At 50.2% G+C, this 26,995-nt stretch overlaps 4 protein-coding genes, 3 non-coding genes and 1 pseudogene across 7 annotated transcripts in view; 4 read left to right on the forward strand and 4 right to left on the reverse strand.

Annotated features, from left to right (window-relative positions):
* The window catches only part of LOC114666174 (uncharacterized), a 35,508-nt gene extending 18,123 nt beyond the window's left edge, over positions 1-17,385 (forward strand). The window contains exons 10-14 of the mRNA XM_051924793.1: positions 3,327-4,045; positions 16,215-16,276; positions 16,405-16,614; positions 16,717-17,033; positions 17,125-17,385. Of these exons, the coding sequence (XP_051780753.1) occupies positions 3,327-4,045; positions 16,215-16,276; positions 16,405-16,614; positions 16,717-17,033; positions 17,125-17,385 (1,569 nt within the window). The remainder of the gene's footprint in view (positions 1-3,326; positions 4,046-16,214; positions 16,277-16,404; positions 16,615-16,716; positions 17,034-17,124) is intronic.
* LOC127527261 (uncharacterized) lies at positions 5,302-6,247 on the forward strand. The gene is made up of 2 exons (XM_051925374.1): positions 5,302-5,571; positions 5,654-6,247. The coding sequence occupies exons 1-2, from the start codon at positions 5,327-5,329 to the stop codon at positions 6,111-6,113; spliced, it is 705 nt and encodes a 234-aa protein (XP_051781334.1). The 5' UTR covers positions 5,302-5,326; the 3' UTR covers positions 6,114-6,247.
* Positions 6,907-6,976, reverse strand: LOC127527331 (uncharacterized; annotated as a pseudogene).
* LOC127527317 (U6 spliceosomal RNA) lies at positions 8,541-8,647 on the reverse strand. Its single transcript, XR_007934617.1, has one exon. It is a non-coding gene; the product is annotated as a U6 spliceosomal RNA (small nuclear RNA).
* On the reverse strand, positions 10,212-10,318 carry LOC127527318 (U6 spliceosomal RNA). Its single transcript, XR_007934618.1, has one exon. It is a non-coding gene; the product is annotated as a U6 spliceosomal RNA (small nuclear RNA).
* Positions 17,386-17,498: 113 nt separating the features above from the next.
* Positions 17,499-18,523, forward strand: LOC114666173 (nematocyst expressed protein 3-like). Its single transcript, XM_028820921.2, has 2 exons — positions 17,499-17,802; positions 17,886-18,523. Exons 1-2 carry the CDS (start codon positions 17,558-17,560, stop codon positions 18,469-18,471), a joined length of 831 nt encoding a protein of 276 aa, XP_028676754.2. The 5' UTR covers positions 17,499-17,557; the 3' UTR covers positions 18,472-18,523.
* A 655-nt stretch (positions 18,524-19,178) lies between these two features.
* On the reverse strand, positions 19,179-19,285 carry LOC127527329 (U6 spliceosomal RNA). Its single transcript, XR_007934630.1, has one exon. It is a non-coding gene; the product is annotated as a U6 spliceosomal RNA (small nuclear RNA).
* A 3,718-nt stretch (positions 19,286-23,003) lies between these two features.
* On the forward strand, positions 23,004-24,033 carry LOC127527260 (uncharacterized). Its single transcript, XM_051925372.1, has 3 exons — positions 23,004-23,176; positions 23,271-23,383; positions 23,508-24,033. The coding sequence occupies exons 1-3, from the start codon at positions 23,005-23,007 to the stop codon at positions 23,997-23,999; spliced, it is 777 nt and encodes a 258-aa protein (XP_051781332.1). The 5' UTR covers position 23,004; the 3' UTR covers positions 24,000-24,033.
* The last annotated feature ends 2,962 nt before the right edge of the window (positions 24,034-26,995 follow it).

The following is a 26,995-nucleotide window of genomic DNA, read 5'->3' on the forward strand; positions in this document are numbered from 1 at the left end:
GATTCGTTGAAGTGACAAACGACTGTGACGTATTTAGGAAGAAAAGAGGAGCGCTTCACGATTTTGCGTGTCATCCTTGCGCTTGCGGAGAGCCGATCTTCGTGCCGAGTTCATTCCGAGTTCATTCCGAGTTCTCGGATGATTGACAAGCAGCAGTGTGCAGCAACGTGCAGCGATTGGTCGAGGCGCTCTTGTGCCGAGTTTTTTGTAAACTTTGATTGGCTGGGAAAGAGATGCGTTCCGAGTTCTGCTCCGAAAGACCCGCCTCCCCGTCTAAAAGCGGCGATGTCTTGTTTCGAGTTTTATTGTAAAGGGGGGCCCGCTGATACTATTAACATGGTACCATTGATGTTACAAGGATTATAGAGAAGTGAACTAAAACAGATGTAGTTTAATCTAATGAGAATTCATTTGTTTTGTACATATTAATAAAAGTATTCTTTTTTTTTCATTTTAGTAAACTGGTTTCAGTAATATAAATATCTGTAAACAGTCTGGACAGAATTGCGTTATAATTATGTTTGTTAATAATAAATAATAATAATGCTAATAATAAAAATGCTAGCAATGGGAAAATGCAGTGTAACAAGGTAGTTGTAATATTATTAAAGGCCTTAAAGAAAGTCAGTACTAGTATTACTAACCATTTATATTTATTTATTTTTTTTTGTGTGTCCCTTTACTCTTTCAGAATTCAGAATTAACCGTTTCTGGTATCTCATACCATGGCTGGCAGTAGTATTCCTACGTGAGTCTTTGTTTGTAGTAGCAATGTTCCTCTCAAAACAAAGGAATCTTTCTGTAATTGACGTACTGGTTGATTGCGTTGTTTTAATAGACCCAACATCACCTGCGGTGTTGACATGTAAGTATTCATAGGTTAAATATCGCGAAGGTTCGTTCATTTGAAAAAAAAAAAAAACCCTTTTGGAATATTGGGTTTGGTGCCTATAGAATTTGTTCAAAGGTGGTGGTTTATCATCCTATTGTTCCCTTTTTCCTTTTTGCATGCTCAGTTACTCTTTATTTGATCTCTGTTGGAGGCAACGTCGCTTGGTGCAGACTATATGGTGGTTGTAACCTATTCGTTGTTCCCTGAAGGCCAATTTGTAATATTCTGAAATTTGTTGTAAAACTTTGGAATGGAACTGTAACTTTGTCTTGGTTTATCTAATTTATCCAGCTTGAATCCTGTGCCACAGTTCCGCCACGAGACCTCTGGCGAACTGACCCTCAAGGCCTCTGCCGAGGCGATCCAGGTCGCCAAGGCATATGGCCTGAGCGGCCCTGTGCCGTTCAAGGTCAAGTCGGCCGAGATGGTCAGGGAGCAGGCCAGGAGACGGGTGCGGGCAGCAGGTGGTGACCCCGGGGACTCCAAGCTGGTGCGCAGCGCCAGCGAGCTCCAGTTTGGACAGTACCGGGGTCAGACTTTTAAATGGTTGCTGACCCATGACCTCGGCTATGCCGTCATGGTGTTGGCAACCCACCTGAGGGAGCGCAAAGATGGCCAGGTGTCGGATAGCCCGCTGGCAAGCAATAAAAACGCCCTGGAGTCGTACGCCTGGCTCTTCCCCGACGTGAAGAAGGCCATCCGTCGTCGCCAGGAGAGAGACGGGTCGGCCAGGACTCTGGACGAGGGCAAGAGGCTCGTCGGCTTCGGCCAACACGGACACCTGACGTTGAGGCCCTTTACGATACAGAAGATCGGGAGGCCAAGAGGTAAGAGACTTTTGGGTGAGGTCTGAGGGGAAGGGCACAGCAAGGTAGTTGGAACCCTGCTTCCATTTGTTCACCTGTTACCATTCCCGCTGTTGTACCCCAATACAGTTACATCAAATGGCTCCGGCGCCAGACCACCAAAGTCGGGACCAAGATGCATGCACTCCAGCTGTATGTGCAGCGGAGAGACAAGGCGAAGGCGGCAGCAACCTCTTCCCTTCCCAAAACCACCACTGTTGCCCCCACCGCCTCTCTCTCTGCAGCAGCCTCCGTCATCGAGATTCCCGATGACGTGCTGTTGTCGGCCAGCATGGAGTTGGAGGCTGGTAAGTGACAGCCACCCATGGAAACTGGTGGTGGCTTCTTCACTTTTTTTGTTTAACCTGTTATTTGTTTGAATTTGTTAACAACCTTCCCCAGCATCTACCTCCCAGTCTGCAACCAGTGGAGGGCCCTTGCCATCCCAGCGCTCCCAACCGACGGCTGATCCGGGAAAGCAGCCTTCGCAAACGCTGTCCGTAGCCAGGAGAGAGGTGAGTTAAAAGGATGTGTTTGTTTGAATTGCATTGCCAGGAAAGAAACAGGGCCTGTCTGATCGCTTTTGTTTGTTTTTCTGTTGTTCATGCTGTCTGTGTCTCTCTCTCTCTCTCACACACACAGCTACTTTTTCCCGAGGGCTGGAGGAGTTCACTACCAAAAGAACAGCACGCGTGGTTAAGTCGGGTCCTTTTCACCAGGGGCAAGGACGGAAAGCCTGTGCTGACCTCCAACCTTCGCCTTTGGTGGCACCCTCCCGGCCCCCGCAACGTGTACCTCCAGCCCCCGACATCGCCCGACGCCTTTTTTCAGCGCCCGTTTTTCCTGTGGATGCCGTACCGCATGTGGGGCTACAAGCTGTCCTGCACGGCGTGCAGCCACAGGTTGTCGGGAGCCGGACTCTACAGGACCGTCCGGAGGGTCCTGGACACAGACGGATGGTACTTTATGGCCACGGAGTACCTGGAGTGCCGGCGCTGCAAGAAGAAGGTGGCGGGCTGGTCGCAGGATATCTTGGATCAGCTGCACTGCACCCATCGGGATCAGTTTCCAGCTATCCTGACTTACAGGTCAGACAAGGAGTCTCCGATGGCCGGGTCAACTCTCCACAGGTAGACGGGCACACACACGGGCAGTCCTAACGTCTCTGTTCTGTCTTAACACAGATTATCCTGCGACAAAAAGCTGATCGGGCAGATGCGTGAACGCACGCTGGGCAACGGGGCCACCCGGCTGCGCAAATATCTGCTCGAGCAGCACGGCAACACCTGGTTGGAGCGGTCCAGACTGTTCATGTTCGCGGTCACCAAGTTCATTACACCGGGTGCCGAGGCACCTACGACTCCGCCTCTACCGCGGATGACCCCGGTGCCCGGTACAAAGTGGTTGCTGTCCATCTATGCCAGGGTGGTGGCTTCGAGGCTAGATGAGACCAAGGCCCGGATCACCTCCATCTTTGGCTCAATCCTGAAGATGGACTCAACAAAGAAGGTGAGCGATATCGTCATCCTCTCCTTCCTTCCTTCCTTCCTTCCTTCCAGCTTACCGTCACTCTCCCTTTCATCGTTCAGGTGATCAAGAAACTAGCTGGTGCCGCGGCAGGAACGGCAGCCTGGGTGACCAACGTGGGGAACGAGCACGGCCAGATCTTGATCAGCGTCCTCACTGCAGCCGAGGGCGCTGGCCTGCACCCCATGGCCACCGGGCTGATGCGGCGATACCGTGATGCCAGTGTGTCCCCGCCTCTGGTCCTGTATGTGGACCGAGACTGCTGTTCCCACGGGGGACCCTGCAAGGTGTCCCTCTTATTCAACCAGTGGGATCAGCTGGTGGTGCGGCTCGACGTGTGGCACCTGATGCGACGCTTTGCAGCGGGTGTCACCACGGAGAGCCACCCACTGTACAGCCTCTTCATGGCGCGTCTCTCGTTCTGCATCTTTGAGTGGGACCAGGGAGACGTCGCCAGGCTGCGACAGGCCAAGGCTGGCGAGGCGGGGAACGATCCCCGAGGCTCCGGCTACGGAAAGATCCCACTAAAGGAGCTGGCCCGCCACTGCCGCCGCCGCACACGTGGGGCGGAGGAGACGGGCCGGCTCATCGACGAGATGCTGGAGGCCTTCGGGGACGCCACTGACACCATGGGTATCCCGCTTTTGGACCGCGCAAAAATACAGGAAATATGGAAAACTCAGAGGCGCCACCTCCACTGCATCCAGGACCCACCCGGCGTGCACCTGTACATGCAGACCGGGCAGCTGGTCAAAGGGGGGATCACGCTGCCGGTGTTCAGGTGTGGCCGTGGTTCAACTTCGTTGGAGTCGTTCCACCTGCATCTGGACCGCTTCATACCTGGTAAGGGTGCTCAGAAACCTGTTCTTTGTGACCTGTGTTGTGCGAGGGAGTGGGTGGCATTGCATTTTTATCTCTGTGTCTCTCTCTCTCTCTCTCTCTCTCTCTCTCTCACTCACTCACCGTGTCTTTCAGGCACTTCAGCCAGCGCGGCCCACTTTCAGGCCTATCTGCTGGAAGGCCTGGCGCGGTGGAACGAGGACCGTGCGGCAAAAGCAGTGGAGGAAGGAGACCGTGATATCGTCTGCTACAGTGGCCAACTCCAGCACTCCGTCAACGAGCTGAGCGACATTGTATATCGCATGAAGCTGGTTGACGATTACACCCGGCCTGCGAAGTACACTGGTGAGGCGGGCGTCCAGCTGTCTGTCTCTCTCTCTCTCTCTCTCCCCTCTCCCCAACCTTTTCATTTTAAAACACTTCCGTCCTTTTCACAGGTGAGCTCATAGGTATTGAGTACCTATTTTCGCAGACCGGTCGAGTGCTGGAGGAAGTGATGGGCAGGGATCCCGACGCTCCGGATGGGACTGATACAGACGACGACGATGACAGTGTCGACGAGGGCTTCCAAGAGGACGAGGGGCTGGTGCAGGAACCTCTGGACAACACCGTCTTCGGCCTTGAGGAGGACTTCGCCCGACAACCGTTGTCGTCTGACAAGTCCCAGTCGCGCCCTGCCATCGGCGCCTCAAAGTCTGGGCCAGCCGACCAGGACACCTCCCCTGGAGACGAGGCCACTCAAAGCGTGTCCCACGAGCTGGTAAGTCTCTCCCGACGAGTTGTGCTATACCTGTGGAATATCTGAGGAGTGCTCCCCTTTCTCACTTTCGCTCTCTTCCCCCAACAGAATAGCCTTGGACCTGACACTGGCCCAGGTTACCAGCACGTGGTTGACCTGGCCTCCAGTCTCGTGAAGCTGCGTCACCATCCCTACGTGACGCAGCAGCAAGTGGCGGAGATCGTCACCCTCTGGGAACGATTGCCAGAGGGCGACAAGGCCCCAGTTCGCTTTCCGCCACGCCACCAGGAAAGACTGGTGCAGGGGAGGTTCCGACGCAAGCACTCACAGACCAGTGTCACACCGGGAGTGGAGAGCTTGCAACGGTAGGTGATCAACCTCTTTGGTGTCGCATCTTTCCTTTTGATGGGATATCGATGGCATGGCTGACTGACTGATCTCTTTCTCCCTCCCTCCCTCCCACCCCCAGAATTTTGTAGGTGTATGGTCGGCCAAGGCGGCCAAGCCGCACAGATGCCAAACATCAGCCGCCTTGTGGAGGCCGTTTGTGTACAGCTGTCCAGGATTCACCCCGAAGGAACCACCATCAGCGGCGTGAGGGTGAACCGCTGGGCAGCTGTGATGCGGGATTACATCTGCATCCAGGAAAATATCCTGACAAATCCGGTACTCGTGGCCCAGACACGCATCCAGTTATTCCCCCTCAATCAGCGCACCCTGGCACAATGGTAAGTACACACTGGACAAGTACCATCCACATGCCCCTCTTCTCCCTCCCACCCTGACTTACTTTGCTTTCTGTCCCTGTAGGCACTACACTCGCACCAGGGAGCTGGTACGGCGGGCTCTGGAGATAGCCGTGCCACTGCCAACCAGCTCGGCCCTTGCTTCAGAGCCCACCCCTACCGTTCGACCACGACCCACGGGCCCCGAGCTGTCCGCTGCACAACCACTACACTTCCATATCCCGCCTGACCTATCTGGTCAGGCGACGCAGCGACGTCGGGGCCCCGTGGATGTGGCACCAGCCATAATTGGGCACCCCCCCGAGCCACATGAAGCACCCGTCACCCAGCCACTCTCCCCGCCGGCTGACACTGCCACTGCTCCGCTTCCACCGCCGCCGGCAGGACCCTCAGTACCCCGCACCACTGCCTGGCTGCGAAAGAAAAAGGAGGAGGCGGACGAGCTGGCACGACAGCAAGGAAACCCCCCCCAAGCAACGGAAAAAAATCGAAAATTACATTTGCAAGTGCTGTGGCCGTCCTAAAACAAAAGAGTTCGGCCACAGCCAATTTGGGGGGGAATTCTTTTGCTCCACCTCAGCCGGCAAAACTATACAGGAGTGGCTGGAGGAAAAGAGGAGGGAGAAGAAAAATCGTGCTGGGGGGGGATAGCCATTAAAGAATTGTATTTCTTTCTTTCTTTCTTTATTTATTTATTTGATTTGTAGATGGGCCCATACAGTGTTTATTTTTTTTTTTTTTTTTTTTTTTTCACGAGGAGGTCTGCTGTTTTTACTTTTTTTTATTTTTTTATTTTTTTTGCAAATGACTGGCACTTTATATATTGTCAAGGAGGCCTCCTTCTTTTTTCAAGATGTTTTTACTTTTTTTTTTTTTTTTTTGCAATGACTGGCAGGCCTCCTCTTCCTCTCAATTTTCTTTTTTAATTTTGGGCTACATCTACTGGTTCTCTACTCTGTTTGGTAGTTATTTTTTTATTGCAAAAATTGTTTGATATTTATTTATTTGTTTATATATAGTTCCTTGGATTGTTAGTTTGACTTTTATTTATTTATAATTATTTCATGTTATTTATTGTATATAGTTGTTTGATCGATTTCTATTTATTATGTGTATATATTTCATTTTATAAACCTTGTTGATTGAATCGTTGTGCCTGCCTGCCTGCTTCTGTCCAGCCGCCGCTTTAAGGGCTCTCTGTTTACCTTCCCGCGACCGCGTGGCTAATCGGCTATGCGCCCGCCCCTTTCACCTTTTACGGACCCGGCTCTGCAGAGCAGGCGACCTTCTTCCGCCACGAAGATCGGCTCCCTTTTTTTGCGCAGGGGCCATGCTAATCTTCTCTGTATCGCTCCAATTTTAGTTGATGTACTGCCAGAGCAAGTACAGATTTGGGGGGAAGGCTCTGTGCTTAAGTACGGGGGACGCACCACCTCGTCAGACTATTGTGGTGTAATTCGCTTGACTGTTCAGCTCAAATTACCTGGTTTCAGTCTCTTCTAATGATTAAACACCCTGAGTAGTAGTGTGGAGAAGCAGCAGACAATGGCCAGCGTAGCATCCAGCGTCTCTCTTTGCCATTTTCCAGTATAAAATTCAGAGAGAGGGCACCTAGACCTATGCAAATTTCATATAACATGTGCCCCGCCCCAAGGGCGGGCCGCATTTGTGGGCGTGGTCACCGTCACTTGCTGAATTTTCTCAGAGGTTGATTTCTTTGCTCATACTAGAAATACACCAATTTTCGGGATGAATTTTTCTGGCTGGAACACCACTGAGAAGGATTGAGAATGTGTACAGGCACCGTGAAATCCTTGCTTTTGCCTACAGGAAATGATCAACTCTGACGCTAACCTACTCAAAGATACATTAAACTGTTAAAAATAAAAATATAATCATCGAAATATTAGAAGAAAAAAAATGATAGAAATGATTAAAGACAAAACTCTTCATCCTCCTTGGAAATTAAAGATTGAATTTTAAATGGCCAAACTGCTGATCCCAGGAGCCAACCATTGCCGTCAGTTAATTAATCCGTCGTCTTTTTAGAAACGTGGAAAAGAAAAAAATAGCTGGTTTTCTCGAAAACTCAATGTACTATCCTATCCAAACATGAACTGAAGTTATCGCGACCATTCAAATCTCTGCTGTATTAGATAAGGAGAGACCAACCACTGACGCCCTTCTCTGGACATTAAGAATTTTGTCTGACGCTGAGACAGCGCCATCTTTGGCTAAAACTGGCATGACGCTCAACTCCAGATTCCCTCGCTGAGAGAAACGTAAAAGTAAACAGCTGAATTTCCATTAACGGCATACGCCGGGAGAGAAGAAACTGTATTACTCGCAGCAGAAATACCCCATCCTCACCAAAGAGGGAGCGAAGACTGACTTTGGTTGACGGCGCAACATGGAGGTAGTTCGTAATTTCCACACTCAGAAGGGTGAGGACCGCGTTACGTCAGAGGAGTTTGGTTTTAGCATCGTCGCATATTAAAACAAAGAGCCGTTGGAGTTCTGTCCGTACTCCTTTATGTTGACTCTCGCTTCGAAAAAAATATCCCTGTCGTGTATCGGACAATGCCATTTATGATTTAGTGTCTGGCATGAAGGGACTTTCCAGTACCCCGTTCTCGGCTGGGAAAACTTGCCGACGGTACAGAGAAGAAGACAGTGACTACCGAAAGCTTGGAATTAGTCGGGAAAAGGATGGCAATCGGACTGACCATAGATGTAAGTCACATTCCTGTCCCATGTCTCCTTCACCATTTCAGGATCGAGTTGCAGGGTGGAGTGCAATGTTTTTTGAGCATTGCCTTTACCGTTACCAGATCTTCCCAACCCTCATAGGAGCTGTACAGCATCACCCGAACTTCATTTTGCTGACTCTGTGTGATAGTTCAATGGAAGAAGATTCGTTGAAGTGACAAATGACTGTGACGTATTTAGGAAGAAAAGAGGAGCGCTTCACGATTTTGCGTGTCATCCTTGCGCAGGGGCCATGCTAATCTTCTCTGTATCGCTCCAATTTTAGTTGATGTACTGCCAGAGCAAGTACAGATTTGGGGGGAAGGCTCTGTGCTTAAGTACGGGGGACGCACCACCTCGTCAGACTATTGTGGTGTAATTCGCTTGACTGTTCAGCTCAAATTACCTGGTTTCAGTCTCTTCTAATGATTAAACACCATGAATAGTAGTGTGGAGAAGCAGCAGACAATGGCCAGCGTAGCATCCAGCGTCTCTCTTTGCCATTTTCCAGTATAAAATTCAGAGAGAGGGCACCTAGGCTTATGCAAATTTCATATAACATGTGCCCCGCCCCAAGGGCGGGCCGCATTTGTGGGCGTGGTCACCGTCACTTGCTGAATTTTCTCAGAGGTTGATTTCTTTGCTCATACTAGAAATACACCAATTTTCGGGATGAATTTTTCTGGCTGGAACACCACTGAGAAGGATTGAGAATGTGTACAGGCACCGTGAAATCCTTGCTTTTGCCTACAGGAAATGATCAACTCTGACGCTAACCTACTCAAAGATACATTAAACTGTTAAAAATAAAAATATAATCATCGAAATATTAGAAGAAAAAAAATGATAGAAATGATTAAAGACAAAACTCTTCATCCTCCTTGGAAATTAAAGATTGAATTTTAAATGGCCAAACTGCTGATCCCAGGAGCCAACCATTGCCGTCAGTTAATTAATCCGTCGTCTTTTTAGAAACGTGGAAAAGAAAAAAATAGCTGGTTTTCTCGAAAACTCAATGTACTATCCTATCCAAACATGAACTGAAGTTATCGCGACCATTCAAATCTCTGCTGTATTAGATAAGGAGAGACCAACCACTGACGCCCTTCTCTGGACATTAAGAATTTTGTCTGACGCTGAGACAGCGCCATCTTTGGCTAAAACTGGCATGACGCTCAACTCCAGATTCCCTCGCTGAGAGAAACGTAAAAGTAAACAGCTGAATTTCCATTAACGGCATACGCCGGGAGAGAAGAAACTGTATTACTCGCAGCAGAAATACCCCATCCTCACCAAAGAGGGAGCGAAGACTGACTTTGGTTGACGGCGCAACATGGAGGTAGTTCGTAATTTCCACACTCAGAAGGGTGAGGACCGCGTTACGTCAGAGGAGTTTGGTTTTAGCATCGTCGCATATTAAAACAAAGAGCCGTTGGAGTTCTGTCCGTACTCCTTTATGTTGACTCTCGCTTCGAAAAAAATATCCCTGTCGTGTATCGGACAATGCCATTTATGATTTAGTGTCTGGCATGAAGGGACTTTCCAGTACCCCGTTCTCGGCTGGGAAAACTTGCCGACGGTACAGAGAAGAAGACAGTGACTACCGAAAGCTTGGAATTAGTCGGGAAAAGGATGGCAATCGGACTGACCATAGATGTAAGTCACATTCCTGTCCCATGTCTCCTTCACCATTTCAGGATCGAGTTGCAGGGTGGAGTGCAATGTTTTTTGAGCATTGCCTTTACCGTTACCAGATCTTCCCAACCCTCATAGGAGCTGTACAGCATCACCCGAACTTCATTTTGCTGACTCTGTGTGATAGTTCAATGGAAGAAGATTCGTTGAAGTGACAAATGACTGTGACGTATTTAGGAAGAAAAGAGGAGCGCTTCACGATTTTGCGTGTCATCCTTGCGCAGGGGCCATGCTAATCTTCTCTGTATCGCTCCAATTTTAGTTGATGTACTGCCAGAGCAAGTACAGATTTGGGGGGAAGGCTCTGTGCTTAAGTACGGGGGACGCACCACCTCGTCAGACTATTGTGGTGTAATTCGCTTGACTGTTCAGCTCAAATTACCTGGTTTCAGTCTCTTCTAATGATTAAACACCATGAATAGTAGTGTGGAGAAGCAGCAGACAATGGCCAGCGTAGCATCCAGCGTCTCTCTTTGCCATTTTCCAGTATAAAATTCAGAGAGAGGGCACCTAGGCTTATGCAAATTTCATATAACATGTGCCCCGCCCCAAGGGCGGGCCGCATTTGTGGGCGTGGTCACCGTCACTTGCTGAATTTTCTCAGAGGTTGATTTCTTTGCTCATACTAGAAATACACCAATTTTCGGGATGAATTTTTCTGGCTGGAACACCACTGAGAAGGATTGAGAATGTGTACAGGCACCGTGAAATCCTTGCTTTTGCCTACAGGAAATGATCAACTCTGACGCTAACCTACTCAAAGATACATTAAACTGTTAAAAATAAAAATATAATCATCGAAATATTAGAAGAAAAAAAATGATAGAAATGATTAAAGACAAAACTCTTCATCCTCCTTGGAAATTAAAGATTGAATTTTAAATGGCCAAACTGCTGATCCCAGGAGCCAACCATTGCCGTCAGTTAATTAATCCGTCGTCTTTTTAGAAACGTGGAAAAGAAAAAAATAGCTGGTTTTCTCGAAAACTCAATGTACTATCCTATCCAAACATGAACTGAAGTTATCGCGACCATTCAAATCTCTGCTGTATTAGATAAGGAGAGACCAACCACTGACGCCCTTCTCTGGACATTAAGAATTTTGTCTGACGCTGAGACAGCGCCATCTTTGGCTAAAACTGGCATGACGCTCAACTCCAGATTCCCTCGCTGAGAGAAACGTAAAAGTAAACAGCTGAATTTCCATTAACGGCATACGCCGGGAGAGAAGAAACTGTATTACTCGCAGCAGAAATACCCCATCCTCACCAAAGAGGGAGCGAAGACTGACTTTGGTTGACGGCGCAACATGGAGGTAGTTCGTAATTTCCACACTCAGAAGGGTGAGGACCGCGTTACGTCAGAGGAGTTTGGTTTTAGCATCGTCGCATATTAAAACAAAGAGCCGTTGGAGTTCTGTCCGTACTCCTTTATGTTGACTCTCGCTTCGAAAAAAATATCCCTGTCGTGTATCGGACAATGCCATTTATGATTTAGTGTCTGGCATGAAGGGACTTTCCAGTACCCCGTTCTCGGCTGGGAAAACTTGCCGACGGTACAGAGAAGAAGACAGTGACTACCGAAAGCTTGGAATTAGTCGGGAAAAGGATGGCAATCGGACTGACCATAGATGTAAGTCACATTCCTGTCCCATGTCTCCTTCACCATTTCAGGATCGAGTTGCAGGGTGGAGTGCAATGTTTTTTGAGCATTGCCTTTACCGTTACCAGATCTTCCCAACCCTCATAGGAGCTGTACAGCATCACCCGAACTTCATTTTGCTGACTCTGTGTGATAGTTCAATGGAAGAAGATTCGTTGAAGTGACAAATGACTGTGACGTATTTAGGAAGAAAAGAGGAGCGCTTCACGATTTTGCGTGTCATCCTTGCGCCTGCTGGGAGCCGATCTGCTGTGCTATTTTGTCCTTCTTTTGTTCTATTTTCTCGGGTGATTGACAAGCAGCCCTGTGCAGCGATTGGCTCACGCGGAAACGCCTGTGTTCTAATTGGTCGAGGTGTTCTACTTTTGAAAGTTTTGTGAACTCTGACTGGCTGAACAAGATTTGTTCTATTTTTTTTTGCTCCGAAAGACCCGCCTCCCCGCCTAAAAGCGGCGATGTCATGTTCTTTCTTTTATCTTCAAGTGGGCCCGCTGGTACTATTAAAATGGTACTATTGCTGCTACTATTAGTACCCAAGAATTATAGTGAAGTGAAATAAAACGTGAAGTTTTAATGTACTTAATTTTATTTTCTTATGTGCATATTAACGAAAGTGTTCTTTTTTTTTTCTTTTTAGCGACTACATAGCGATACTTTGACAAGTAGTGTAATAAGTAATATAACTATAAAATAGTGCTGCTGCTATACTGTACAAGGATTATAGTGAAGTGAAATAAAAAAGATGTAGTTTAATCTAATGAGAATTTATTTCTTTTGTACATATTAATGAAAGTATTCTTTTTTTTTTTTTTTTTTTTCATTTTAGCAAACTGGTTTCAGTAATATAGATATCTGTAAATAGTCTGGACAGAATTGCGTTATAATTGTGTTTGTTAATAATGAATAATAATAATAATAATAATAATAATGCTAACAATAGGAAATTGCAGTGTAACAATGTAGTTGTAATATTATTAAAGGCCTTAAAAAAAATCCAGCACTAGTATTACCAACCATTTTATTTATTTTGTGTCTATGTTCCCTTACTCTTTCAGAATTAACTTTCTGGTATCCCTTGCCATGGCTGCCACTAGTGTTCTTACGTGAGTCTTTGTTTGTAGTAGCAGTGTTCCTCTTAAAACAAAGGTTTCTTTTTTTAATTGACGTAATGGTTGATTGCGTTATTTTAATAGACCCAACATCGCCTGCGGTGTTGACATGTAAGTATTCATAGGTTAAATAACACAAAGATTCATTCAAAAAGTTTTTGGAATATCGGGCTTGGCGCTTATAGACTTTGTTCAAAGGTGGCGGTTTATCATCCTGTTGTTCCCTTGTTCCTTTTTTCTTTTTGCATGCTCAGTTACTCTTTATTTGATCTCTGTTGGAGGCAACGTGGCTTGGTGCAGACTATATGTAGGTTGTAACCTATTAGTTGTTCCATGAAGGCCAATTTGTAATATTCTGAAATTTCTTTTAATTTCAGTTTTTGATAACCTACACTTTAAATGTAAATGTCTGCCAGTTTCCTGCGGATCTGTTTCAGGTCGCTCGTTGCATTCCAGCTGGTTAAATTTGAAGAAAAACAGAGGTGTTGTAAAACTTTGGAATGGAACTGTAACTTTCTCTTGGTTTGTCTGATTTATCCAGCTTGAATCCTGTGCCACAGTTCCGCCGCGAGACCTCCAGCGAACTGACCCTGAAGGCCTCCGCCGAGGCGATCCAGGTCGCCAAGGCATACGGCGTGAGCGCCACCGTGCCGTACAGGGTCAAGTCGGCCGAGATGGTCAAGGAGCAGGCCAGGAGACAGGTGCGGGCAGCAGGCGGTGACCCCGGGGACTCCAGGCTGGTGCGCAGCGTCAGCGAGCTCCAGTTTGGACAGTACCGGGGTCAAACTTTTAAATGGTTGCTGACCCATGACCTCGGCTATGCCGTCATGGTGTTGGCAACCCACCAGAGGGAGCGCGAAGATGGCCAGGTGTCGGATAGCCCGCTGGCGAGCAATAAGAACGCCCTGGAGTCCTACGCCTGGCTCTTTCCCGATGTGAAGACGGCCATCCGTCGTCGACGGGAGAGAGACGGGTCGGCCAGGACCCTGGACGAGGGCAAGAGGCTCGTCGGCTTCGGCCAACATGGACACCTGAAGTTTGAGGCCCTTTACGATGCGGAAGATCGGGAGGCTAAGAGGTGAGAGACTTTTGGGTGGGGTCTGAGGGGAAGGGCACAGCAAGGTAGTGGGACCCTGCTTCCATTTGTTCACCTGTTACCGTTCCCACTTGCGTACCGCAACGCAGTTACATCAAAGGGCTCCGGCGCCAGACCACCAAAGTCGGGACCAAGATGCATGCGCTCCAGCTGTATGTGCGGCGGAGAGACGAGGCAAAGGCAGCAGCAACCTCCTCCCTTCCCAAAACCACCACTGTTACCCCCCACCGCCTCTCTCTCTGCAGCAGCCTCCGTCGTCGAGATTCCCGATGACGTGCTGCTGTCGGCCAGCATGGAGTTGGAGGCTGGTAAGTGACCGCCACCCATGGAAACTGGTGGTGGCTCCTTCACTTTTTCTGTTTAACCTGTTATTTGTTTGAATTTGTAAACAATCTTCCCCAGCATCTACCTCCCAGTCTGCAACCAGTGGAGGGCCCGTGCCATCCCAGCGCTCCCAACCGACGGCTGATCCGGGAAAGCAGCCTTCGCAAATGCTGTCTGTAGCCAGGAGAGAGGTGAGTTAAAAGGATGTGTTTGTTCGAATTGCATTGCCGGGAAAGGAACAGGGCCTGTCTGATTCTTTTTGTTTCTTTTTCTCTTGCTCATGCCATCTCTCTTTCTCTCTCACACACACAGCTACTTTTACCCGAGGGCTGGAGGACTTCCCTACCCAAAGAACAGCATGCGTGGGTAAGTCGGGCCCTTTTCACCAGGGGCAAGGATGGAAAGCCTGTTCTGACGTCCAACCTTCGCCTTTGGTGGTATCCTCCCGGCCCCCGCAACGTGCACCTCCAGCCCCCGACATCGCCCGACACCTTTTTTCAGCGCCCGTTCTTCCTGTGGATGCCGTACCGCATGTGGGGCTACAAGCTGTCCTGCACGGTGTGCAGCCACAGGTTGTCGGGAGCCGGACTCTACAGGACCGTCCGGAGGGTCCTGGAGTCAGACGGATGGTACTTTATGGCCACGGAGTACCTGGAGTGCCGGCGCTGCAAGAAGAAGGTGGCGGGCTGGTCGCAGGATGTCTTGGATCAGCTGCACTGCACCCACCTGGATGACTTTCCAGCTATCCTGACTTACAGGTCAGACAAGGAGTCTCCGATGGCTGGGTCAACTCTCCATAGGTAGACAGGCACACACGGGCAGTCCTAACGTCTCTGTTCTGTCTCAACACAGATTATCCTGCGACAAAAAGCTCATCGGGCAGATGCGTGAGCGCACGCTGGGCAACGGGGCCACCCGGCTGCGCAAATATCTGCTCGAGGAGCACGTCAAGTCCTGGTTGGAGCGGTCCAGAAAGTTCATGTTCGCGGCCACCAAGTTCATCACATCGGGTGCCGAGCCATCTACGACTACGCCTCGACCACCACGGATGACCCCGGTGCCCGGTGTAAAGTGGTTGCTGTCCATCTATGCCAGGGAGGTGGCTTCGAGGATAGAAGAGACCAAGGCCCGGATCACCTCCATCTTTGGCTCATTCTTGAAGATGGACTCAACCAAGAAGGTGAGCAATATCGCCATCCCTTCCTTCCTTCCTTCCTTCCTTCCTTCCTTCCTTCCTTCCAGCTTACCGTCACTCTCCCTTTCATCGTTCAGGTGACCAAGAAACTTGCTGGTGCCGCGGCAGGAACGGCAGCCTGGGTGACCAACGTGGGGAATGAGTACGGCCAGGTCTTAATCAGCGTCCTCACTGCAGCCGAGGGTGCTGGCCTGTACCCCATGGCCACCGGGCTGATGCGGCGATACCGTGATGCCGGTGTTTCCCCGCCTCTGGTCCTCTATGTGGACCGAGACTGCTGTTCCCACGGGGGACCATCCAAGGTGTCCCTCTTATTCCATCAGTGGGATCAGCTAGTGGTGCGGCTCGACGTGTGGCACCTGATGCGACGCTTCGCGGCGGGTGTTACCACGGAGAGCCACCCACTATACAGCCTCTTCATGGCGCGTCTCTCGTTCTGCATTTTTGAGTGGGACGAGGGAGACGTCGCCCGGCTGCGACAGGCCAAGGCTGGTGAGGCGGGGAAGGGTCCCCGAGGCTCCAGGCAGGGAAACATCCCGTTAAAGGAGCTGGCCCGCCACTGCCGCCGCCGCACGCGCGGGGCGGAGGAGACTGGCCGGCTCATTGACGAGATGTTGGAGGCCTTCGGGGACGCCACTGACACCATGGGTATCCCGCTTTTGGACCGCGCTAAGATCCAGGACATCTGGAAAACACAGAGGCGCCACCTCCACTGCATCCAGGACCCACCCGGCGTGCACCTGTACATGCAGACCGGGCAGCTGGTCAAAGGGGGGATGACGCTGCCGGTGTTCAGGTGTGCGCGAGGTTCAACTTCGTTGGAGTCGTTCCACCTGCATCTGGACCGCTTCATACCTGGTAAGGGTGCCCAGAAACCTGTTCTTTGTGACCTGTGTTGTGCAAGGGAGTGGGTGGCATTGCATTTTTATCTTTCTCTCTCTCTCTCTCTCTCTCTCTCTCTCTCACTCACTCACTGTGTCTTTCAGGCACTTCAGCCAGCGCGGCCCACTTTCAGGCCTATCTGCTGGAAGGCCTGGCGCGGTGGAACGAGGACCGTGCGGCACAAGCAGTGGAGGCAGCAGACCGTGATATGGTCTGCTACAGTGGCCAACTCCAGCACACCGTCAATGAGCTGAGTGAAATTTTATATCGCACGAAGCTAATTGACGATCACACCCGGCCTGCGAAGTACACTGGTGAGGCGGGCGTCGAGCCGTCTGTCTGTCTGTCTCTCTTTCTCTCTCCCTCCCCCCCCCCCCCCCCCTTTTCATTTTAAAACAGTTCCCTCTTTTTCACAGGTGAGCTCATCGGCGTCCAGTACCTTTTTTCGCAGACCGGTCGAGTGCTGGAGGAAGTGATGGGCAGGGATCCCGACGCTCCGGATGGGACTGATACAGACGACGACGACAGTGTCGACGAGGGCTTCCAAGAGAACGAGGGGTCAGTACAAGAACATCTCGAAAACACCCTCTTCGGCCTTGAGGAGGACTTCGCCCGACAACCGTCGTCTGACAAGTCCCAGTCGCAACCTGCCATCGGCGCCTCACAGTCTGGGCCAGCCGACCAGGAGACCTCCCCTGGAGACGAGGCCATTCAAAGGGTGTCCCACGAGCCAGTAAGTCTCTCCCGACGAGTCGTGATATACCTGTGGAATATCCAATGAGTACTCACTCCCCTTTCTCACTTTCGCTCTCTTTCTCCAACAGAGTAGCCTTGGAGCTGACACTGGCCCGGGTTACGAGCACGTGGTCAACCTGGCCTCTAGTCTCATGACGCTGCGTCACCGTGCCTACGTGACTCAGCAGCAAGTGGCGGAGATTGTCGCTCTCTGGGAACGATTGCCGGAGGGCGACAAGGCCCCGGTTCGCTTCCCGCCACGCCACCAGGAAAGACTGGTGAAGGGGAGGTTCCGACGCAAGCACTCGCAGACCAGTGTCACACCGGGAGTGGAGAGCTTGCGACGGTAGGTGCTCAACCTGTTTGGCGTTGCCTCTTTCCTTTTGATTGGATATCAATGGCAGGACTGACTGACTGACTGACTCTCTCTGTCTCTCTCTCTCTCTCCTCTCTCTCTCTCTCTCTCTCTCTCTCTCTCTCTCTCTCTCTCTCAAAAACCCACCCCCCGAATTTTGTAGGTGTATGGTCGGCCAAGGCGGCCAAGCCGCACAGATGCCAAACATCAGCCGCCTTGTGGAGGCCGTTTGTATAGAGCTGTCCAGGATTCACCCCGAAGGAACCACCATCTGCGGCGTGAGGGTGAACCGCTGGGCAGCTGTGATGCGGGATTATATCTGCATCCAAGAGAACATCCTTACAAACCCGGTACTCATGGCCCAGACACGTATCCAGTTATTCCCCCTCAATCAGCGCACCCTGGCACAATGGTAAGTACACACTGGACAAGTGGGATCCACCATGCCCCTCTCCTCCCTCCCACCCTGACTTACTTTGCTTTCTGTCCCTGTAGGCACCTCACTCGCACCAGGGAGCTGGTACGGCGGGCTCTGGAGATGGCCGTGCCATTGCCATCCAGCTCGGCCCTTGCTTCGGAGCCCACCCCTGCCGTACGGCCACGTCCCACGGGCCCCGAGCAGTCCGCTGCACCATGTCATGAATACTCGGACCTGCCTGACCTGTCCGGTCAGGCGACGCAGCGAACTCGGGGCCCCGTGGATGTGGCACCGCCAATTGTTGGCCACCCCCCCGTGCCACAAGAAGCACCCGCCACCCAGCCACTCCTCCCGCCGGCTGACACTGCCGCTTCTCCGCCTCCACCGGCACAACCTTCAGTACCCCGCACCACTGCCTGGCGGCGGAAGAAAAAACAGGAGGCGGAGGAGCTGGCGCAACAGCAAGGTATCCCTCCCAAACAAAGAAAAAAAGTGGAGGCCTTTGTTTGCCAGCGCTGTGGCCGTCCTAAAACAAAAGAGTTCGGCCACAGCCGCTTTGGGAGGGAAACCTTTTGTTCCACCTCAGCCGGCAGAAGTGTCCAGGAGTGGCTGGAGGAAAAGAGGAGAGCGAAGCAAAATCGTGCCGGGGGGGATGGCCACTAAACAATTTTTGTTAATCAGTAGATGGGCCCATACATTGCTTTTCTTTTTTTTTTTTTTTCTTATTTTTATAAATTTTTCAAGCTGTTTTTACTTTTTTTTTCTTTTTTTTTTTTTGCAAATGACTGGCACTTTATATAATTTTCAAGGAGGCCTCCTTTTTTCAAGCTGTTTTTACTTTTTTTTTTTTAATTTTTTTTTTTTTTTTTGACAATCTTTACAAATGACTGGCATTTTATATGTTGGCAGAAAGGGAGGCCTGCTTCATTTTCAAGCTGTTTTTTTCTTTTTTTTTTTTTTTTTTTTTTTTTTGCAAATGACTGGCACTTTATATATTGTCTCCTTTTTTTCAAGCTGTTTTTACTTTTTTTTTTTATTTTTTTGACAATCTTTTTTAATTTTGGGCTTCATCTACTGGTTGGTTATTTTTTTTTATTTGATATTTATTTATAGTTCCTTGGATTGTTGTTTGACTTTTATTTAATATACACTGATTTCATGTTATATTTATTGTATATAGTTATTTCACGTTATTTTTTTCTTGGATTGTTGATTGATTTCTATTTATTATATGTATATATTTCATTTTATAAACCTTGTGGATTGAATCGTTGTGTCTGCCTGCCTGCTTCTGTCCCGCCCGCCGCCGCTTTAAGGGCTCTCTGTTTACCTTCCCGCGACCGCCATGCGCCCGCCCCTTTCACCTTTTACGGACCCGGCTCAGCCTCGCAGATCGGCTGGCATTTTTTGCGCAGGGGCCATGCTAATCTTCTCTGTATCGCTCCAATTTTAGTTGATGTACTGCCAGAGCAAGTACAGATTTGGGGGGAAGGCTCTGTGCTTAAGTACGGGGGACGCACCACCTCGTCAGACTATTGTGGTGTAATTCGCTTGACTGTTCAGCTCAAATTACCTGGTTTCAGTCTCTTCTAATGATTAAACACCATGAATAGTAGTGTGGAGAAGCAGCAGACAATGGCCAGCGTAGCATCCAGCGTCTCTCTTTGCCATTTTCCAGTATAAAATTCAGAGAGAGGGCACCTAGGCTTATGCAAATTTCATATAACATGTGCCCCGCCCCAAGGGCGGGCCGCATTTGTGGGCGTGGTCACCGTCACTTGCTGAATTTTCTCAGAGGTTGATTTCTTTGCTCATACTAGAAATACACCAATTTTCGGGATGAATTTTTCTGGCTGGAACACCACTGAGAAGGATTGAGAATGTGTACAGGCACCGTGAAATCCTTGCTTTTGCCTACAGGAAATGATCAACTCTGACGCTAACCTACTCAAAGATACATTAAACTGTTAAAAATAAAAATATAATCATCGAAATATTAGAAGAAAAAAAATGATAGAAATGATTAAAGACAAAACTCTTCATCCTCCTTGGAAATTAAAGATTGAATTTTAAATGGCCAAACTGCTGATCCCAGGAGCCAACCATTGCCGTCAGTTAATTAATCCGTCGTCTTTTTAGAAACGTGGAAAAGAAAAAAATAGCTGGTTTTCTCGAAAACTCAATGTACTATCCTATCCAAACATGAACTGAAGTTATCGCGACCATTCAAATCTCTGCTGTATTAGATAAGGAGAGACCAACCACTGACGCCCTTCTCTGGACATTAAGAATTTTGTCTGACGCTGAGACAGCGCCATCTTTGGCTAAAACTGGCATGACGCTCAACTCCAGATTCCCTCGCTGAGAGAAACGTAAAGTAAACAGCTGAATTTCCATTAACGGCATACGCCGGGAGAGAAGAAACTGTATTACTCGCAGCAGAAATACCCCATCCTCACCAAAGAGGGAGCGAAGACTGACTTTGGTTGACGGCGCAACATGGAGGTAGTTCGTAATTTCCACACTCAGAAGGGTGAGGACCGCGTTACGTCAGAGGAGTTTGGTTTTAGCATCGTCGCATATTAAAACAAAGAGCCGTTGGAGTTCTGTCCGTACTCCTTTATGTTGACTCTCGCTTCGAAAAAAATATCCCTGTCGTGTATCGGACAATGCCATTTATGATTTAGTGTCTGGCATGAAGGGACTTTCCAGTACCCCGTTCTCGGCTGGGAAAACTTGCCGACGGTACAGAGAAGAAGACAGTGACTACCGAAAGCTTGGAATTAGTCGGGAAAAGGATGGCAATCGGACTGACCATAGATGTAAGTCACATTCCTGTCCCATGTCTCCTTCACCATTTCAGGATCGAGTTGCAGGGTGGAGTGCAATGTTTTTTGAGCATTGCCTTTACCGTTACCAGATCTTCCCAACCCTCATAGGAGCTGTACAGCATCACCCGAACTTCATTTTGCTGACTCTGTGTGATAGTTCAATGGAAGAAGATTCGTTGAAGTGACAAATGACTGTGACGTATTTAGGAAGAAAAGAGGAGCGCTTCACGATTTTGCGTGTCATCCTTGCGCCTGCTGGGAGCCGATCTGCTGTGCTATTTTGTCCTTCTTTTGTTCTATTTTCTCGGGTGATTGACAAGCAGCCCTGTGCAGCGATTGGCTCACGCGGAAACGCCTGTGTTCTAATTGGTCGAGGTGTTCTACTTTTGAAAGTTTTGTGAACTCTGACTGGCTGAACAAGATTTGTTCTATTTTTTTTTGCTCCGAAAGACCCGCCTCCCCGCCTAAAAGCGGCGATGTCATGTTCTTTCTTTTATCTTCAAGTGGGCCCGCTGGTACTATTAAAATGGTACTATTGCTGCTACTATTAGTACCCAAGAATTATAGTGAAGTGAAATAAAACGTGAAGTTTTAATGTACTTAATTTTATTTTCTTATGTGCATATTAACGAAAGTGTTCTTTTTTTTTTTCTTTTTAGCGACTACATAGCGATACTTTGACAAGTAGTGTAATAAGTAATATAACTATAAAATAGTGCTGCTGCTATACTGTACAAGGATTATAGTGAAGTGAAATAAAAAAGATGTAGTTTAATCTAATGAGAATTTATTTCTTTTGTACATATTAATGAAAGTATTCTTTTTTTTTTTTTTTTTTTTTTTCATTTTAGCAAACTGGTTTCAGTAATATAGATATCTGTAAATAGTCTGGACAGAATTGCGTTATAATTGTGTTTGTTAATAATGAATAATAATAATAATAATAATAATAATGCTAACAATAGGAAATTGCAGTGTAACAATGTAGTTGTAATATTATTAAAGGCCTTAAAAAAAATCCAGCACTAGTATTACCAACCATTTTATTTATTTTGTGTCTATGTTCCCTTACTCTTTCAGAATTAACTTTCTGGTATCCCTTGCCATGGCTGCCACTAGTGTTCTTACGTGAGTCTTTGTTTGTAGTAGCAGTGTTCCTCTTAAAACAAAGGTTTCTTTTTTTAATTGACGTAATGGTTGATTGCGTTATTTTAATAGACCCAACATCGCCTGCGGTGTTGACATGTAAGTATTCATAGGTTAAATAACACAAAGATTCATTCAAAAAGTTTTTGGAATATCGGGCTTGGCGCTTATAGACTTTGTTCAAAGGTGGCGGTTTATCATCCTGTTGTTCCCTTGTTCCTTTTTTCTTTTTGCATGCTCAGTTACTCTTTATTTGATCTCTGTTGGAGGCAACGTGGCTTGGTGCAGACTATATGTAGGTTGTAACCTATTAGTTGTTCCATGAAGGCCAATTTGTAATATTCTGAAATTTCTTTTAATTTCAGTTTTTGATAACCTACACTTTAAATGTAAATGTCTGCCAGTTTCCTGCGGATCTGTTTCAGGTCGCTCGTTGCATTCCAGCTGGTTAAATTTGAAGAAAAACAGAGGTGTTGTAAAACTTTGGAATGGAACTGTAACTTTCTCTTGGTTTGTCTGATTTATCCAGCTTGAATCCTGTGCCACAGTTCCGCCGCGAGACCTCCGGCGAACTGACCCTGAAGGCCTCCGCCGAGGCGATCCAGGTCGCCAAGGCATACGGCGTGAGCGCCACCGTGCCGTACAGGGTCAAGTCGGCCGAGATGGTCAAGGAGCAGGCCAGGAGACAGGTGCGGGCAGCAGGCGGTGACCCCGGGGACTCCAGGCTGGTGCGCAGCGTCAGCGAGCTCCAGTTTGGACAGTACCGGGGTCAAACTTTTAAATGGTTGCTGACCCATGACCTCGGCTATGCCGTCATGGTGTTGGCAACCCACCAGAGGGAGCGCGAAGATGGCCAGGTGTCGGATAGCCCGCTGGCGAGCAATAAGAACGCCCTGGAGTCCTACGCCTGGCTCTTTCCCGATGTGAAGACGGCCATCCGTCGTCGACGGGAGAGAGACGGGTCGGCCAGGACCCTGGACGAGGGCAAGAGGCTCGTCGGCTTCGGCCAACATGGACACCTGAAGTTTGAGGCCCTTTACGATGCGGAAGATCGGGAGGCTAAGAGGTGAGAGACTTTTGGGTGGGGTCTGAGGGGAAGGGCACAGCAAGGTAGTGGGACCCTGCTTCCATTTGTTCACCTGTTACCGTTCCCACTTTCGTACCGCAACGCAGTTACATCAAATGGCTCCGGCGCCAGACCACCAAAGTCGGGACCAAGATGCATGCGCTCCAGCTGTATGTGCGGCGGAGAGACGAGGCAAAGGCAGCAGCAACCTCCTCCCTTCCCAAAACCACCACTGTTACCCCCACCGCCTCTCTCTCTGCAGCAGCCTCCGTCGTCGAGATTCCCGATGACGTGCTGCTGTCGGCCAGCATGGAGTTGGAGGCTGGTAAGTGACCGCCACCCATGGAAACTGGTGGTGGCTCCTTCACTTTTTCTGTTTAACCTGTTATTTGTTTGAATTTGTAAACAATCTTCCCCAGCATCTACCTCCCAGTCTGCAACCAGTGGAGGGCCCGTGCCATCCCAGCGCTCCCAACCGACGGCTGATCCGGGAAAGCAGCCTTCGCAAATGCTGTCTGTAGCCAGGAGAGAGGTGAGTTAAAAGGATGTGTTTGTTCGAATTGCATTGCCGGGAAAGGAACAGGGCCTGTCTGATTCTTTTTGTTTCTTTTTCTCTTGCTCATGCCGTCTCTCTTCTTTCTCTCTCACACACACAGCTACTTTTACCCGAGGGCTGGAGGACTTCCCTACCCAAAGAACAGCATGCGTGGGTAAGTCGGGCCCTTTTCACCAGGGGCAAGGATGGAAAGCCTGTTCTGACGTCCAACCTTCGCCTTTGGTGGTATCCTCCCGGCCCCCGCAACGTGCACCTCCAGCCCCCGACATCGCCCGACACCTTTTTTCAGCGCCCGTTCTTCCTGTGGATGCCGTACCGCATGTGGGGCTACAAGCTGTCCTGCACGGTGTGCAGCCACAGGTTGTCGGGAGCCGGACTCTACAGGACCGTCCGGAGGGTCCTGGAGTCAGACGGATGGTACTTTATGGCCACGGAGTACCTGGAGTGCCGGCGCTGCAAGAAGAAGGTGGCGGGCTGGTCGCAGGATGTCTTGGATCAGCTGCACTGCACCCACCTGGATGACTTTCCAGCTATCCTGACTTACAGGTCAGACAAGGAGTCTCCGATGGCTGGGTCAACTCTCCATAGGTAGACAGGCACACACGGGCAGTCCTAACGTCTCTGTTCTGTCTCAACACAGATTATCCTGCGACAAAAAGCTCATCGGGCAGATGCGTGAGCGCACGCTGGGCAACGGGGCCACCCGGCTGCGCAAATATCTGCTCGAGGAGCACGTCAAGTCCTGGTTGGAGCGGTCCAGAAAGTTCATGTTCGCGGCCACCAAGTTCATCACATCGGGTGCCGAGCCATCTACGACTACGCCTCGACCACCACGGATGACCCCGGTGCCCGGTGTAAAGTGGTTGCTGTCCATCTATGCCAGGGAGGTGGCTTCGAGGATAGAAGAGACCAAGGCCCGGATCACCTCCATCTTTGGCTCATTCTTGAAGATGGACTCAACCAAGAAGGTGAGCAATATCGCCATCCCTTCCTTCCTTCCTTCCTTCCTTCCTTCCAGCTTACCGTCACTCTCCCTTTCATCGTTCAGGTGACCAAGAAACTTGCTGGTGCCGCGGCAGGAACGGCAGCCTGGGTGACCAACGTGGGGAATGAGTACGGCCAGGTCTTAATCAGCGTCCTCACTGCAGCCGAGGGTGCTGGCCTGTACCCCATGGCCACCGGGCTGATGCGGCGATACCGTGATGCCGGTGTTTCCCCCCCTGGTCCTCTATGTGGACCGAGACTGCTGTTCCCACGGGGGACCATCCAAGGTGTCCCTCTTATTCCATCAGTGGGATCAGCTAGTGGTGCGGCTCGACGTGTGGCACCTGATGCGACGCTTCGCGGCGGGTGTTACCACGGAGAGCCACCCACTATACAGCCTCTTCATGGCGCGTCTCTCGTTCTGCATTTTTGAGTGGGACGAGGGAGACGTCGCCCGGCTGCGACAGGCCAAGGCTGGTGAGGCGGGGAAGGGTCCCCGAGGCTCCAGGCAGGGAAACATCCCGTTAAAGGAGCTGGCCCGCCACTGCCGCCGCCGCACGCGCGGGGCGGAGGAGACTGGCCGGCTCATTGACGAGATGTTGGAGGCCTTCGGGGACGCCACTGACACCATGGGTATCCCGCTTTTGGACCGCGCTAAGATCCAGGACATCTGGAAAACACAGAGGCGCCACCTCCACTGCATCCAGGACCCACCCGGCGTGCACCTGTACATGCAGACCGGGCAGCTGGTCAAAGGGGGGATGACGCTGCCGGTGTTCAGGTGTGCGCGAGGTTCAACTTCGTTGGAGTCGTTCCACCTGCATCTGGACCGCTTCATACCTGGTAAGGGTGCCCAGAAACCTGTTCTTTGTGACCTGTGTTGTGCAAGGGAGTGGGTGGCATTGCATTTTTATCTTTCTCTCTCTCTCTCTCTCTCACTCTCACTCACTTGGTCTTTCAGGCACTTCAGCCAGCGCGGCCCACTTTCAGGCCTATCTGCTGGAAGGCCTGGCGCGGTGGAACGAGGACCGTGCGGCACAAGCAGTGGAGGCAGCAGACCGTGATATGGTCTGCTACAGTGGCCAACTCCAGCACACCGTCAATGAGCTGAGTGAAATTTTATATCGCACGAAGCTAATTGACGATCACACCCGGCCTGCGAAGTACACTGGTGAGGCGGGCGTCGAGCCGTCTGTCTGTCTGTCTCTCTTTCTCTCCCCTCCCCCCCCCCCCCCCTTTTCATTTTAAAACAGTTCCCTCTTTTTCACAGGTGAGCTCATCGGCGTCCAGTACCTTTTTTCGCAGACCGGTCGAGTGCTGGAGGAAGTGATGGGCAGGGATCCCGACGCTCCGGATGGGACTGATACAGACGACGACGACAGTGTCGACGAGGGCTTCCAAGAGAACGAGGGGTCAGTACAAGAACATCTCGAAAACACCCTCTTCGGCCTTGAGGAGGACTTCGCCCGACAACCGTCGTCTGACAAGTCCCAGTCGCAACCTGCCATCGGCGCCTCACAGTCTGGGCCAGCCGACCAGGAGACCTCCCCTGGAGACGAGGCCATTCAAAGGGTGTCCCACGAGCCAGTAAGTCTCTCCCGACGAGTCGTGATATACCTGTGGAATATCCAATGAGTACTCACTCCCCTTTCTCACTTTCGCTCTCTTTCTCCAACAGAGTAGCCTTGGAGCTGACACTGGCCCGGGTTACGAGCACGTGGTCAACCTGGCCTCTAGTCTCATGACGCTGCGTCACCGTGCCTACGTGACTCAGCAGCAAGTGGCGGAGATTGTCGCTCTCTGGGAACGATTGCCGGAGGGCGACAAGGCCCCGGTTCGCTTCCCGCCACGCCACCAGGAAAGACTGGTGAAGGGGAGGTTCCGACGCAAGCACTCGCAGACCAGTGTCACACCGGGAGTGGAGAGCTTGCGACGGTAGGTGCTCAACCTGTTTGGCGTTGCCTCTTTCCTTTTGATTGGATATCAATGGCAGGACTGACTGACTGACTGACTCTCTCTGTCTCTCTCTCTCTTCTCTCTCTCTCCTCATCTCTCTCTCTCTCTCAAAAACCCACCCCCCGAATTTTGTAGGTGTATGGTCGGCCAAGGCGGCCAAGCCGCACAGATGCCAAACATCAGCCGCCTTGTGGAGGCCGTTTGTATAGAGCTGTCCAGGATTCACCCCAAGGAACCACCATCTGCGGCGTGAGGGTGAACCGCTGGGCAGCTGTGATGCGGGATTATATCTGCATCCAAGAGAACATCCTTACAAACCCGGTACTCATGGCCCAGACACGTATCCAGTTATTCCCCTCAATCAGCGCACCCTGGCACAATGGTAAGTACACACTGGACAAGTGGGATCCACCATGCCCCTCTCCTCCCTCCCACCCTGACTTACTTTGCTTTCTGTCCCTGTAGGCACCTCACTCGCACCAGGGAGCTGGTACGGCGGGCTCTGGAGATGGCCGTGCCATTGCCATCCAGCTCGGCCCTTGCTTCGGAGCCCACCCCTGCCGTACGGCCACGTCCCACGGGCCCCGAGCAGTCCGCTGCACCATGTCATGAATACTCGGACCTGCCTGACCTGTCCGGTCAGGCGAC

Source organism: Erpetoichthys calabaricus, chromosome 3 (genome assembly GCF_900747795.2).
Source record: "Erpetoichthys calabaricus chromosome 3, fErpCal1.3, whole genome shotgun sequence".
NCBI classification, from domain to species: Eukaryota; Metazoa; Chordata; class Cladistia; order Polypteriformes; family Polypteridae; genus Erpetoichthys; species Erpetoichthys calabaricus.

Coding starts and splice junctions, on each gene's coding strand:
- LOC114666173 (XM_028820921.2), top strand. CDS start 17,558: ATGGTCGGCCAAGGCGGCCAAGCCGCACAGATGCCAAACATCAGCCGC. Junction 17,803..17,885: donor CAGCGCACCCTGGCACAATG/GTAAGTACACAC, acceptor CTGTCCCTGTAG/GCACCTCACTCGCACCAGGG.
- LOC127527260 (XM_051925372.1), top strand. CDS start 23,005: ATGCATGCGCTCCAGCTGTATGTGCGGCGGAGAGACGAGGCAAAGGCA. Junction 23,177..23,270: donor CAGCATGGAGTTGGAGGCTG/GTAAGTGACCGC, acceptor AATCTTCCCCAG/CATCTACCTCCCAGTCTGCA. Junction 23,384..23,507: donor TGTCTGTAGCCAGGAGAGAG/GTGAGTTAAAAG, acceptor TCACACACACAG/CTACTTTTACCCGAGGGCTG.
- LOC127527261 (XM_051925374.1), top strand. CDS start 5,327: ATGGTCGGCCAAGGCGGCCAAGCCGCACAGATGCCAAACATCAGCCGC. Junction 5,572..5,653: donor CAGCGCACCCTGGCACAATG/GTAAGTACACAC, acceptor CTGTCCCTGTAG/GCACTACACTCGCACCAGGG.